The sequence below is a fragment of the Myxocyprinus asiaticus genome, chromosome 3, assembly GCF_019703515.2.
Source record: "Myxocyprinus asiaticus isolate MX2 ecotype Aquarium Trade chromosome 3, UBuf_Myxa_2, whole genome shotgun sequence".
Classification (NCBI taxonomy): domain Eukaryota; kingdom Metazoa; phylum Chordata; class Actinopteri; order Cypriniformes; family Catostomidae; genus Myxocyprinus; species Myxocyprinus asiaticus.
The window spans coordinates 15,898,117-15,913,890 of record NC_059346.1 but is presented as its reverse complement, the minus strand read 5'-3'; the positions used below and the strand labels follow the sequence as shown (position 1 = coordinate 15,913,890).

General features: G+C 36.6%; 2 protein-coding genes across 4 annotated transcripts in view; both read right to left on the bottom strand.

Moving 5' to 3' along the window:
- The window catches only part of LOC127419713 (rho GTPase-activating protein 25-like), a 33,851-nt gene extending 27,384 nt beyond the window's left edge, over nucleotides 1-6,467 (bottom strand). The window contains exon 1 of the mRNA XM_051661365.1: nucleotides 6,024-6,467. Coding sequence (XP_051517325.1) covers nucleotides 6,024-6,087 — 64 coding nt within the window. The 5' untranslated portion in view covers nucleotides 6,088-6,467. The remainder of the gene's footprint in view (nucleotides 1-6,023) is intronic.
- Nucleotides 6,468-10,110: 3,643 nt separating this feature from the next.
- LOC127419796 (phosphatidate cytidylyltransferase 2-like) overlaps nucleotides 10,111-15,774 on the bottom strand; it is a 33,831-nt gene continuing 28,167 nt past the window's right edge. For all 3 annotated transcript variants that reach the window (XM_051661537.1, XM_051661547.1, XM_051661551.1), the window contains exons 11-13: nucleotides 15,482-15,601; nucleotides 15,145-15,248; nucleotides 10,111-14,454 (exon numbers count right to left, since the gene is read on the bottom strand). In XM_051661537.1, the coding sequence (XP_051517497.1) occupies nucleotides 14,322-14,454; nucleotides 15,145-15,248; nucleotides 15,482-15,601 (357 nt within the window). In that variant the 3' untranslated portion in view covers nucleotides 10,111-14,321. The remainder of the gene's footprint in view (nucleotides 14,455-15,144; nucleotides 15,249-15,481; nucleotides 15,602-15,774) is intronic.

Here is a 15,774-nt window from a genome sequence, read left to right as displayed (position 1 = left end):
ATCGGAGTAAAAACTTTCACTTAAGTATAATTTCTGAGTACTTTTTACACTCCTGGTTACTGTTGAACTCCAAAAATTACATAAAAGAATCAAAAAAACACCATTAAAGTAGTTCATATGACTCATGCATCTTGTTCAAAGCCACTTGAAGACCTGCCATAGCTCTGTGAATCACAAAAGGCTGTGTTTAATAAGCAAATATATAATATGCACACGCAGCGCATTAGTGAATGGAGCTGCTCTGTTGACACCAGGGGGTCAGGAATTGGCTGGTTAACAGGTCCCTGTTAGCACCTGCTGGTAGATGTTGGAACTACACCAGCCGATGGCAAAAAACATGTTTCTCCATAGACAGCCATTCAAAAGTAGCCGTGTTTTATGACGAAATAAAAAATAATTCAAGAACCATTTCAATTGTAATTATTTCATTACATTATAGCACATCATCATCCGGTAATTGATTGTTTTTGAAGGGCTCTTAAAAGCGTGAAATTGATTTATATTTTTCCCATATATTTTGATCAGTCACGTGACACCTGATCCCAGTACTGAGCGCCCATGTGCAAAGATGGCAGCCTCCATTTCGCTAGCTTCCTGGGAACCCTGCGCTAGCTGAGCACAGTCATAGAGATGAATGGGGATGCTAATGGATAGCTCTCTCTCCAGGTATTTTATAGCTCCATGGTTGACACACACTCGCTGCTATTTTTAAGCCTTCACGCAGTGCGCAATATTTGAGAGCTACTCGCGAACAACATCTCAGATGTAGATGCTCAATAGTTCAGTTCACTTATAATATGCATTTAAAATGGCATTTAAAAAGAATTTGAATAAGAAGCGAATTAAACTACTGTGAAATTGCCTAAAGTACAAACAGACACATAAAGGACTTCCTGGAGAGTTCAAAATGTCAAAATAAACGCTTGAGGGTTTTAAAGTTAAAGGTGCATGACTGAGAAATATTAATGTTTGTATTTAAATTTTTCAAAGTCAATAATAATAGTAATACAAATGTATTATTATTTGTTTACAAATGATAACAATATTTTAGTTGAATGGGTTCCAAAACATAACTGTGTATGAAAAGTGAACTGATATCTTACAACTAAATTGAATAAAAAATAGATCTGAATCCTTTAAAATGCAGATACAAAATGTAAACTTTTGCAAAAAAAAAAATAAAAAATAACTTTTCTACTGAACCCTTAGACTGGAATTACTGTTAATTTTGCTGCTACACTATCCAGTAGACTAGTTAACAATAAAGTTGTTCTTAATAAGCTATACACAGATCAGGGTTGGGAGTGTTACTTTTGAAATTTATTGCACTACAGGTTACAGAATACATGCTGTAAAATGTAATTTGTAACGTATTCCGTTAGATTACTCAAGGTCAGTAACGTATTCTAAATACTTTGGATTACTTCTTCAGCACTGGTAGATTTTTTTTTTTTCACTTGTTTTGACTATAAAAACTCTGCCAGTACATTAAGACAAAATACACGTTAAAAATACATTCTCTGAAAAACGTAAATATCTTATGCAGTGTTGTTTCTAAAACAAGATCAATCAAATTGATCTTGTTTTAAGGATTTTTAGATATTTTTACAGGAAAACAATAAAACCATTATAATCAAAAATATGATTTTTGCCCTAATATCAAAGGTCTTACTAGAAAAAAAGAAATTTATGAACCAATGTGAATTTTCTTGATGATAAAAATATGATCGTGCCTGGTAACATGCATGTAAAATGGCTAGAAATAGCATTTTAGCTTAGTGTAAAGCTGACAATTAACACAAGGTTTATTTCTATTTCTTCTGCTCCAAATTACTTCAAACGTACTTCTCTGTCTGCTGGTATGAATGTAACACATCATAAGAAAGTGTTTCACCGCTGTTCAAATGCACTTTGGATCGCATCATTTATATGTATAAATCTTTCCATCTGAAAGCACTAAATATTAAATGAAACAAATGACAATAAAATGCAAAGTAATCTCTTCAGTAATCAAAATACTTTTTGAATGTAACTGTATTCTAAATACCAATGATTTAAATTGTAACTGTAGTGGAAAACAGTTACTTGTATTTTGTATTTTAAATACATATTCCCGTTACATGTATTTAGTAACTCCCCTACCCTGCCTATACATTTATTTTGAAATAATGTGTAGTTAGAGGTTTGAGTTTCTTTACATATTACTTATTATTTTCGTTCATGTACAACTTCCGATTGGAAAACTAGATAATTCCTATAGCACGTGAAGGTAGCATAATACTCTGCACAAAATCACTTTCTTAATTTCCTCTAAAATCAAGACTTAAAATATTGTCATTTTGCTTCTCAAGTAAATGTATCTTGTTTTAAGGGTTAGTTCACCCCAAAATGAAAATTCTCTCATCGTTTATTTACCCTCATGCCATCCCAGATGTGTATGACTTTCTTTCTCCTGCTGAACACAAGGATTTTTAGAAGAATATTTCAGCTCTTTTGTTCATACAGTGCAAGCGAATGGTGACCAGAACTCTAAAAAGGTGATAAAGTCAGCATAAAAGTAATCCATCGGACTCTGGTGGTTTAATCAATGTCTTCTGAAGAGGTCCAGTTGGTTTTGGGTGAGAACAAACCAAAATGTAACTCCTTTTTCACTTTACATCTCGACAGCAGTGTCCTTGGTGATAATGATTTCAAGCTTCCTATAGCGCCATCTACTGCTCTGCGCATGCGTCAAGAACTAGGAAGTTTAATCAAGCTTGAAATCATGATAGTGCCAAGAGACTGCAATGACAGAGCTGAGATATTCTTCTTAATATTCTAAAAATCTTTGTTTGTGTTTAGCAGAAGAGAGAAAGTCATACACATCAGAGATGGCACGAGGGTGAATAAATGATTAGAGAATTTTCATTTCTGGGTGAATTATCCCTTTAAGGATGTTTAGATATTTTTACTGGAAAATAAGACAAAAATACTTTTTAAGAAAACGAAGGATGTTTAGTAATACTGTGTTTTTTTTTAATTTATTTTTTTATATACAGGTGCATCTCAATAAATTAGAATGTCGTGGAAAAGTTCATTTATTTCAGTAACTCAGCTTAAATTGTGAAATTCGTGTATTAAATAAATTCAATGCACACAGACTGAAGTAGTTTAAGTCTTTGGTTCTTTTAATTGTGATGATTTTGGCTCACATTTAACAAAAACCCACCAATTCACTATCTCAAAAAATTTGAATATTTTGACATGCCAATCAGCTAATCAACTCAAAACACCTGCAAAGGTTTCCTGAGCCTTCAAAATGGTCTCTCAGTTTGGTTCACTAGGCTACACAATCATGGGGAAGACTGCTGATCTGACAGTTGTCCAGAAGACAATCATTGACACCCTTCACAAGGAGGGTAAGCCACAAACATTCATTGCCAAAGAAGCTGGCTGTTCACAGAGTGCTGTATCCAAGCATGTTAACAGAAAGTTGAGTGGAAGGAAAAAGTGTTGAAGAAAAAGATGCACAACCAACCGAGAGAACCGCAGCCTTATGATTGTCAAGCAAAATCGATTCAAGAATTTGGGTGAACTTCACAAGGAATGGACTGAGGCTGGGGTCAAGGCATCAAGAGCCACCACACACAGACATGTCAAGGAATTTGGCTACAGTATTCCTCTTGTTAAGCCACTCCTGAACCACAGACAACGTCAGAGGCGTCTTACCTGGGCTAAGGAGAAGAAGAACTGGACTGTTGCCCAGTGGTCCAAAGTCCTCTTTTCAGATGAGAGCAAGTTTTGTATTTCATTTGGAAACCAAGGTCCAAGAGTCTGGAGGAAGGGTGGAGAAGCTCATAGCCCAAGTTGCTTGAAGTCCAGTGTTAAGTTTCCACAGTCTGTGATGATATTGCACCCCAAATCATCTGCTGGTGTTGGTCCATTGTGTTTTTTGAAAAGCAAAGTCACTGCACCTGTTTACCAAGAAATTTTGGAGCACTTCATGCTTCCTTCTGCTGACCAGCTTTTTAAAGATGCTGATTTCATTTTCCAGCAGGATTTGGCACCTGCCCACACTGCCAAAAGCACCAAAAGTTGGTTAAATGACCATGGTGTTGGTGTGCTTGACTGGCCAGCAAACTCACCAGACCTGAACCCCATAGAGAATCTATGGGGTATTGTCAAGAGGAAAATGAGAAACAAGAGACCAAAAAATGCAGATGAGCTGAAGGCCACTGTCAAAGAAACCTGGGCTTCCATACCACCACAGCAGTGCCACAAACCTCCATGCCACGCCAAATTGAGGCAGTAATTAAAGCAAAAGGAGCCCCTACCAAGTATTGAGTACATATACAGTAAATGAACATACTTTCTAGAAGGCCAACAATTCACTAAAAAATTTTTTTTTATTGGTCTTATGATGTATTCTAATTTTTTGAGATAGTAAATTGGTGGGTTTTTGTTAAATGTGAGCCAAAATCATCACAATTAAAAGAACCAAAGACTTAAACTACTTCAGTCTGTGTGCATTGAATTTATTTAATACACGAGTTTCACAATTTGAGTTGAATTACTGAAATAAATGAACTTTTCCACAACATTCTAATTTATTGAGATGCACCTGTATACAGTTTTCACAATAGATAAAATCAAGAACCTACCCCCCCCCAAAAAAATGTGTATCCTGTGTCACTCAGAAATACATCACATCACGGAAGTAAAATGGGTTTGCGAAAGCGGTTTCATGTTGACTTAAAAGGAATTGGGCTGTACTATACTGTAAGTTACTTTGGTGCCAGCAAAATCACAAGTAACAATACACTAAGAAGCTCTATAAAGCAACAATATTAACTAAACAGCAATCTTGCTGTTGCAGCTATAACACTATGCCAGTCATTCATACCTCTCTATATAGAAACACTCCTTTACTTTAAATAGGCCTGTGATGGTCCATTGCAGACTTCTTTGTAGAATACTGCTTAAAGTAGAACCAAAGGCATCTCTGGCATACGGCTTCAGAATAGGCTGATTAACAAATAATAGTGTGGCATTTAACATCTGCTGATATTTTGAGCCAAAAATGAATGTGTGTTTCTCAGACAGAAGTGAGTGTTGCAGCACCTTCCTGCCAGAAGCATGTAAAGACTACACAGAGGAAATCACAGACGTTTTTGCATCTCCACCAGTGTACATGATTCAGCTCAGAAACACCCCAAATCACCATTTAACTGTCTCTTTTTATATTTGATTTATGCACATAACATACGTATCTGATTAAAGGTATTTGATAACACTTTACAATAAGGTTCCATTTGTTAACATTAGTTGACAACATTAGTTAACATGAATAATACTTTTACAGCATTTTTAATCTTGGTTAATGTTAATTTCAACATATAGTAATAAAAAAAATGTTTTTAATAAAAAGTTAACATTAGTTAATGCACAATGAACTAACATTGAACAATTGTATTTTTTATTAAATAACATTAACAAACATTAATAAATGCTGTTAAAAGTATATTATACAATGTAAGTTCATGATTCCTAATGCCTTAACTATGTTAACGAATGGAACCTTACTGTAAAGTGTTACCAGGTATTCTTTATAGCTCTTGTCAGGTGTTTGTATATGGCCTGTAGATTGATAAGACTCATTAAGTCAACTTTCTGATTTTAAATTAATCTTGTCGCACTAAATATCCAATACATGTATCAGGAATTCAAAGTGATTACAAGGAACTATATTTGCGTAATATTTATAGAGGTTTCAGGTAGTGTAAATGAATTATTTAGCCTCAGGTTGAATTCTCTTCCATCACTGTCACATATGTCTGTGATTGACAGATACTAAAAGCATCAGCCCGTCTGTACTATTATTGCCCAGTCAATGGCATTTCTTATAACATAAAACCATCACACATAAACATCACCCACCCACACACACAAACAGAAATATTTTGATCTGGGCATACCAAATACCTAAAACACAGAAAAGAATGTAGCCTTAGGGATCACACACACATTCATACACTGTCACTCACCTATCTTGGCAGTTTCAGCTCTGAAGGTGCTGAAGTCCCAGTTGCGAGGTAGTCTAAGAGACATTTCTTCAAAATCGGAGGTTACACACACACAAACACACTCGCACACATTCTCTTTTTCACATGTGCACACACTCACACAAACACAAAAAACACTGTGTATCCTAATAGTACATCCTTTCCAGTCAGCCCTCTCTTCTTCTCTTTACTTCCTCCTTCCTCTGCTGATCTGCTTTTTTTCTTTTTTTGACACTTCCAAAACACGTTGTATCTTGCCCCTCCACTCGCCTGCAGCTCAGAGTTTCTATCACCAAACCAAACAGTTATTTAGAAACTCCTACATCCAGCATGTTTGTCAGACTGTAGAGTGACAATACAGACAGAGAAGTCAGATGGAAGAGAGCAGTGCTGTCACCCCTTGAACCCACAAACTACGTGCACCGAGGAAGTGGCACATTCAAGATGGCCTAGAAAATGAGGGGAGAGATGACTTTTCACGCAGGCAAAAATGCAGGCGACAAGTGTGCCTTTAATCAAGAGGGCCACGTGTCATCATTTTCTTGAAGAGATGCAGGACCATAGTGTTTCTTTGATTGCAGAAATGAAAGAGCAAGATCTTCTGATCTTAAAATCTACAATGGACACACACTTACAAAAAAGTCACACGTTGTCATTATAAAGCTGGCCAAAAGACTTGCATCTGAAATAAAAGGAAGTTCAAACAGCAGGAGGAAGAGAATGAGTGTGGGTGTACATATATACATATATAGATCTTTCCTCTTTATTAACCATTTACAAATGAGCAAATCACTGTACACAAAGATGCAGGGAAAGCACATTTATCTGCATTATCAAAATTACAAAAAAAGCAACATAAATACACACCGTAATACTTGTTTACAAAATAACGACAACAAAATGTTGTTCAACAGAGAGGCTTAACACTTCTGAGTGGGGGAAACATGTTTCTATTTTTACTTCAGTGGTACTGAATTCTATTCTGAAATACACAGTAAAAGTGCACTGCACTGCAATCACAATTTCTCTGACACCTCAAGAGCTCTTGAAAACCACTTGTTACACAATTGCATGAACATTGCTTCTAAGGATGAAAATGTAGAGGTCAAATTGTCAAATCAAAACCAAACAAATAAACAAAAATCAAAACAATGGTGTCATTTAGGAAGTACCAAAGAAAACGATGCTTTAGCTCCCTCTAGTGGCAATGCATGTCGTGCACATGAGTTTAAAGATCTGATTCAAGGGACCGGCAACCTTTTTGACATGGAGTGCCATTTTTTTTTTTTTTTTATTCTCCTGGTCAATGGCTGTGCCGGCATTCACTCAGAGGGTAATCACTAGCACGCAAGCTACAGCGAGAGAGGAGCAGGCTATTTTATTTATATTGAGTTTTCGCACCTGCATGCCAATCTACATCTTGTTGTAATCCTTCATCATGATCATGCAGCGTGTTTTCATCAGCTGAATGGGAGGCTAAACACAAGTGTGACGAGACTTGCGCTGCGTGTGCAAGACATTCACGCATCACAAGCCGATCAGCTATTTAGCCCAGGTTTCATTTATATTTTGAATAGAACCCCACGATGTGGGTTTATGTTTTCTCTTTTAAACTTTTAATGTAATTTTGAGTGTGACCATGGTTTGAAGGTGTACCTGTATACTGGCTTGGAAATATCAAGGATTAATAGTGGCGTTTTCCTTATTACATCACGTGTTGTTCTGAAAGCAAAAAGAAACAAACGAAACACGGACGGTCATCCGCGCAGCCTGACCGAAGCAAAGCGGGTGCGTTTACTCGCGTGAGTAACCGATCGTGAAGCGCTTCCGGCTCGTGATGCACGAATGGCTGGCATGCGTCTGTTTGGTGTACTGCAGTCTCCTCACATTTTAACTGTTTGTTTAACCTCCCATTCAGCTGATGAAAACACGCTGCGTGATTACATCAAGATGTAGATTGGAATGTAGTTGCGGAAATTCATATAAATAAAATAGTCTACTCCTCTCTCAACGCTGGCGTGCCAGTGATTACTCCTCTGCGTGCTAATGCTGGCAGGCGTGCCATAGGTTGCAGACCCCTGATTGGCTAGTAAAGATGCTTTAAAGGAATATTCTGGGTTCAATACAAGTTAAGCTCAATCGACAGCATTCGTGGCATAATATTGGTTACCACAAAAATTTATTCAAACTCGTCCCTCAATTTATTTAAAAAAAAAAAAAAAAAAAAAAGGACAAATCTGGGTTACACTGAGGCACTTGCAATGGAAGTGAAAGGAACCAATCGGTAAACGTAAAAAGCAGTGGCGATTTCTCAGGGCCAGCAAAGCCTTCTCTGCTGGCCTAACATGCCAAATAAATAAATATTTTTCATCCTTTCATTCTCAATCACCTTTTTGGCTATGTATTTTTAATCGCTTTCCACTCTTAATTAATCTACAAACAAAGAGAAAAACGAAAAGTTTATCCAGTCAAAATTTATTCCTTGATGCTTACAAGCAAAGTGTGACAACTGTTTCACAAATCGCATGCCTGAAGCAGCGCATGAGTTTGAGCTCCACCCCGTCAGGCCTTGAGAATTTCCACAGAATCCCTCAACAGTGCAATTCAACTGAAGTCAGATTGCCAGATTGATTTATTTGTTCTTGGTGGGTGTGATCTTCAAGATATGTCCCGATCGAGGACTTCTAGCTGGCATTGAGTGACACAATCATGCTTTAAGTGATGTAAGTAATTCAAGAGTGAAAAGCGCGAGATCTTACTGACGAGTCGGCTGTCACTGCTGCTATCGCCGTTGAGAAAGAGATCCTTATGGATTTAAAAACACGAGATGTTCTGCATGACCGTGTGATTGCTTTATTAAACAGGAAAGGAGGGCTGATTTTCACTTCAAGTAAATTGGTAAGTGTTTTTTGTATTGTTATAGCAACATCAGGAGTTTTCTAAGTGTAAATTAGGCTGCTTGAGCATACAGTGTCGGATCAAGTTTTGAAAAGTAGTGCTGCGTTCCATTCAACTCAGAAAGTCAGATTTTATAACTTCCTACTAGGAAAAGTGCAGTGGAATGCATCTTGAAGTCAGAATTACAACTTGTAGGCTCGTGCAGAAATTCTAAACTGAGATGCAGGGGCATGATGTCACACAAACATGTCGACACTCAGGGAGATATAAAAAGTGATAAACATTCACTTTATTAAGTAATATCGATAAATGAGTTTGTTTCCACATTACATGATATTAAAGCTTGTTTAACAAACGCCTACAGAAACAGGTGTATAAAACATTATAATCTCTTTTGATAATCGTACACCTGAAGCACAAATGCTAGTGCTGCAGCATTGTTTATCAGTTGGGTTGCTAGGAGACATCTCTAATGAGAGTCAAACCCCTGCTAAGCTAACAGGAGCATTGCAATTTTGTTTCCTTAAACATCATCTTCCGAATATTGGGGAATGGAATGCATTTATGGTCGGAGATATCAAGTAGGAATATCCCACATCCTGCAACATGAATGCAACGCAGCATAACCGTGTACCCTTTGAAAACTAAATTTATTGCAAGCAACATTTAAATCGCAAATATTATTAGATAGATTTTTCCAGGTATTATAGATCTCCTTGGTAAATTCATATGAAAAATTATGATTTTTGAATGTCTGTTCGGGAGACGTTCATTTCACAAAACAGTCATGCTGCAGTTAAAATTAGGCTTGCTTGAGCATTAAGTGTCGTTTCAAGTTCTGGCTTTCGTGCGTGGATTTGTTTTTAAAATGTCAATTGGTATTACTAGTTAGCTGCGACATAATGTATGATGCCCAAAGGCATAGAGTGTCTTATTCATTGTGAAACTGTTTTTCTTAATGGCATGAATCACACTGAAGGCCTAGTCTTTAAATGCACGGTCCCCCACTGTTCAAATGTATGGACACAAGACCTAAACAATATGCAGGTTAACATGATTGTAGTGTGATAAAGCCAATTTTACAACTTTGTTGCCATGATGATAAGTCAACAAACCCTAAAATGATGATTTAAACCTTACAGCTTAAATAATACAGGAGTTTTAAAAGAAGAATTATTGTAAGTGCTTTAATAAAATAAGCTTCACATTTCTGCCTTTTAATCCCTCCAAAAATTGGCCCCATTCACTTTCATTGTAAGTGTCTTACTGTAACCTCCATTTTTGCTGCTTCTTTGTTTTTTGTTTTTAATAAGGAGGGACAAGTAAAAATTAATTTTTGTGGTAATCAACATTATGCCACAAATGCTGTCAATTGAACTTGACTTATGTTAAACTGAATATTCCTTTAATCACTGAAATTCAATTGCAGAAACAAGGTAAGCCAGATCTTTTAACGTATTTAAGACTTTAATACATTTACCTCTTTAAAATTTTGTTTTTGTTGTCATCCCACTTAAAAACAGATATTTCAGCCCAGTCTCCTGATATCAGTGGTTGCCCAGCAACATGACTAGCCTCTCTCTCTCTCTGTTAGCTATAAAACATTTTAATTGCTCTGTTAATTTGTGTCTGAACTTTGTACGCTAATCTTTGAGCACAGGGGCCAGTACGCATATACACAGAGTACAAAATGGCCTAGAGAACCAATCGAAACAGCAGCCAAACACAATAACAACAATAATAATAATAGAATAATCTCTACTTCAAACATATACAGTATATACTATATAATCTTTCCTTATATAAGGTATGTAATTCTCTATAAAATTGGGACTTGGAACCTAATAAGGTACAGTAACAAAATAATTCATACAAATATCTTAAAAGATTTAAAAAGCAAGCAAGAAAAATATCTGCACCACTTAACACTGAAGATCACGATTTTAGTGTGTTTTGTTTTTTTGAAAGGATTAAATAAGATGAAAAAAAACGTGCATGACGTTGATGGTAAATAGTGAACGTGGTGAGGCTTATATTATAATACACTGGCTGTTACGTCAGCAGTCACAAGCATAATGACATGACAACATTTTTCATTTGTCATTATAAGACTAATTTAAGGGACAGTTCACCCTAATTTGAAAATTCTGTCATCAATTACTTACCCTCATGCTGTTTCAAACCCATATGCTTTTTTCCATAGAATACAGGAGATTTTAGGCAGAATGTTCCCATTCCCTTTTATTGTATATTTTCCATATGATGTAAGTGAAAGGAGACTGAGGCTAACATTCTGTCTAACATCTCCTGTTGTGTTCCACGGGGGAAAGAAAGTCAAATGGGTTTGGAACAACATGAAAATGACAACATTTTTGGATGAACTATCCTTCTAAGGTATGGCTTGAGCTGACCAAAAAAGATCATGCAATAAAGAAAATAAGCCTTATGTTCATGGTAAATGGCAGTGGATTTGTATTGGAGGATAAAACTCTTTATCACCGGAAACTCAAGTAATAATTTGCTTTTTGTCTTACAAAAACCACCTTACAAATGGTCTTATTTTTCAATCTATACATCAGTCTGAAAGCACAACTATTTGCTCATATACATTGGCGGCCACAAGTTTGGAATAATGTACATATTTTGCTGTTTCAGAAGGAAATTGGTACTTTAATTCACCAAAGTGACATTCAACTGATCACAAAGTATAGTCAGGACATTACTGATGTAAAAAACAGCACCACCACTATTTGAAAAAAGTCATTTTTAATCAAATCTAGACAGGCCCCATTTCCAGCAGCCATCACTCCAATACCTTATCCTTGAGTAATCATGCTAAATTGCTAATTTGGTACTAGAAAATCTCTTGCCATTATATCAAATATAGCTGAAAGCTATTTTTTATAACATTGTCTTTGTGTTTGTTTTTGAGTTGCCACAGTATGCAATAGACTGGCATGTCTTAAGGTCAATATTAGGTCAAAAATGGCAAAAAAGAAACAGCTTTCTCTATAAACTCATAAGTCAAACATTGTTTTGAGGAATTAAGGCTATACAATGCTTGAAATTGCCAAAAAATTTAAGATTTCGTACAAAGGTGTACACTACAGTCTTCAAAGGACAACTGGCTCTAACAAGGACAGAAAGAGATGTGGAAGGTCAAATGTACAACTAAACAAGAGGATAAGTACATCAGAGTCTCTAGTTTGAGAAATAGATGCCTCACATGTCCTCAGCTGACAGCTTCATTAAATTCTACCCGCTCAACACCAGTTTCATGTACAACAGTAAACAGAAGACTCAGGGGTGCAGGCCTTATGGGAAGAATTGCAAAGAAAAAGCCACTTTTGAAAGAAAAAAGAAAAGGTTAGAGTGGGCAAAGAAACACTGACATTGGACAACAGATAATTGGAAAAGAGTGTTCTGGATCTTAACCCCATTGAGCTTTTGTTGGATCAGCTAGACTGTAAGGTGCGTGAGAAGTGCCCGACAAGACAGCCACATCTATGGCAAGTGCTACAGGAAGCATGGGGTGAAATGTCACCTGAGTATCTGGACAAACTGACAGCTAGAATTCCAAGGATCTGCAAAGCTATCATTGCTGCACATGGAGGATTTTTTTGATGAGAACTCTTTGAAGTAGTTTAAGTAGTTTAAAAACATTTTTTTTTTCAAATTGTAATAGTAATTTTTCACGTTATTAGTGTCCTGACTATACATTGTGATCAGTTGAATGCCACTTAGGTGAATGAAAGTACCAATTTCTTTCCAGAAGAACAAAATCTGTACATTATTCCAAACATTTGGCCACCAGTGTATGTGTTCATGGATCTTTATTGGCGAATGGCAGTGGACCGTGAATACAGACTGTGGCTTACAGACTACCCAGAGAAGCAGCCTGAATCATCTCAAACTAAACATCTCATACAGGCAAAGTTATTCTAGCACTATTATTGTTCTTTTAAAGCTGCTCCCTTGACATCCATTAGTTTCCTTTACTCAATATAACAAGTGTTTCTCCAGTTTTATGATGACATGGCACATGTTGATTAATACGACCGAACTATAACAATATTGTATTGAGCATGTTGTCCAACAGAAAATGGTAAAAACAAACCAGATGGAAAGATGGAACAAACAAAAAAAAAAAAACAACAACAAAAAAAATCAAACGAACTGCTTTTTTTTTTTTTTTACAGTGAAAATGGCATAAAAGGAGCATTTATGCGCTTGTAAAAAGCGTCCAAAATCAATCACTTATCATATCCCAGCCTGAGGTTTTTGAAGATAACTCACTCACAGCATGTAACAAGTCACAGACACAAAGCAAACAAGAAAATATATTTTAGGCTCAATTAAGATTAGTTTGTAACTGCTTAGTATCAAAAGAACTTTCAAATGATACTTTAAATTATAAAATAAGGTGTTATACAATGAAATATGACGTGAAAGTTTAACATTCAGTGCAAAATCATGTTTATGACACTTTCTTCAAACTGTTTTACTTTTTCCCTTTGGCTTAGGGGGCTGTTTTTGTGTAAAATACATCTAATAGAGACTAATCCGAAGCCAAATAGTGAGGCACAGTACATGGTAATTCAAAGTCTGACTACACCTGAACATCCTCTTAAACACAGAATATGACATCTGCTTCCTCTCCTTGCCCAACTGCAGTCAGAAGTATACCTACAGTCTCAGAAAGCCAAACTGTAACAGTCACCACATCTTTTGGGTTGAAGCATACATCTGATATCAATGACCAGATTCCTCTTTGATTAAAAATGATGTTACAAACAGGTCACAACCAAGACCTATGGAAAGTAATATGAATCCACACTAAATTTGTGAGTGCTCTGTGGTAAAAATACAATCTTTGAATGAACAATGCCTTATGGGAACTTTGAAAAACATTTGGAAAAAAGAAACAAAGAAAGGCTAGCCTGAGGTTGAAATGACAGTGTGATGAGCAGTGCATTAAAACAAAATACAATAAACCATAAACACTATAACAAAATATTCAGACACTCTAAAGGTGCAGAACATTTGTACACAAGTGGAAATGTACAGCTCAACTTAAAAATAACTGTAACACAGATGAAGTGTCATCTCCATATCTATAATACCATTTTGTGACATGAGATAAACATAAAACATTTACGAAAATAAAATAAGCAAAAACACTGATCTTTACACACACTCTCTCAAACACACTGAAAATGGAATGACCCAAGGTTTTTAGTTCAGTTTTCTGTTGTTTTCCTTCCTACGTTCCCCAGCTCATCTCCCACTACCATACATGCCTGGATCTGCTTCTGTAATGACCATCTCCTCCCTCTGTCCTCTGCCCACAGCTTTGGGCCCTCCCTGGGATGGCCCGTTAGGCTAGGCTGCCTCTTCCAGGGCCGGTAGCAGGCCTTTCTCTGTCAGATGGGCCTTGAGCGAGTTGAAGATATGGAGCTGCTGGTCTGGTCTCAGAGCAAGAAGCTGCTGGATAACTTTAGTAGGGTTTGGCCCTCTAAAAGGGACGACATATCAATGCACAAGGTTTTGATTACTTAAGAAATGGTCACGCTGTTAATATACTCTTTAAATGTGCACTAGGTTTACATTACACATTCAGAGAAAAACAGAGCACTTGTTAGATGAAGCAATAATGAGCTTTCAGACAATAATGTAAGGGATAAAGTACAGTCAGACTTGTATCACCCTGAAATGATACAATAATGACCAGCTGACTGTACACATCCTTCATGACCACACACACAAAAAAAATGAATGAATTCGTAAATGGACATGTGAACTCTTGTGAAATGTTGATTTGAGTTTAAATTATTTGATTATGGGGGGGAGACTATAAAGTGATACGAGACAAGATATAAAACTATCCCAGCTAAGTAGAAAATCGTCTGCATTGAACAAAGGTCTATTGCACAGTTCATTAAAAGGCCACTACACAAAAATATCTGACTGCAGAATGCCACGATTGACCAATCAGAATCAAGTATTCCAGAGAACCTTGTAATAATATTATTTACAAATGCACAAACCATAATCTCCCATCAACAGTCTCTTAGAACATCGCACAAGCATTCAAACCATAAAAAGACATGACCTTAATCATGTTTGTCTGGTTATTATTACAACACTGATAAGAAACCAATTAAGACTTGCATATCTGAACCATAAATGCACAAGACAGTCCTACCTGATAAAGCTGGCGATGTAAACATTTACAAATGTAGCCATAAGGTACTGACAGTCAAAGCGGTCCATAATTCCTCCATGACCTGGAATGGTGTTAGCAAAGTCCTGCATAGATGGAGATCACAAGACACTTTGTGTATGACCAGAGCATCAGACAGAGGAAACTGGTCATACATCAGATCATGACTGAGCATCAATGTGTCTATTACTTTATGCTGGATTTCAAAGCCTGCTTAAGCTGTACTAGCCAATACTTTTGAGATAGAAAAGGCTCTTTCAGATCTGTTTGAAGGAATGTGATTAAAAGGCTTTGATGGCCTCAGACGAATTACACCCACTTTGATCTTAAAGGCCCTTTTGAAGCCACTGGCGAAGAAGCCTCCAAATGGTCCCATGATAGAGGCAAATGCAGAAAGAGCGATGCTGTGGATCTGGAATGGGTACAACTTCACTGTGGTCTATGGAGAAAATGAGAGAAGGGAAATGTTTGGATCTGTCCATTAGACACAGGCTGTAAATGCATGGCATTTCCAAATAGGGCTGCAACTAACAATTATGTTTGATAATTGACTAATATAACGATTATTAGCATGATTATTTGACTATTCTGGCATTATTGCAATGATTAATC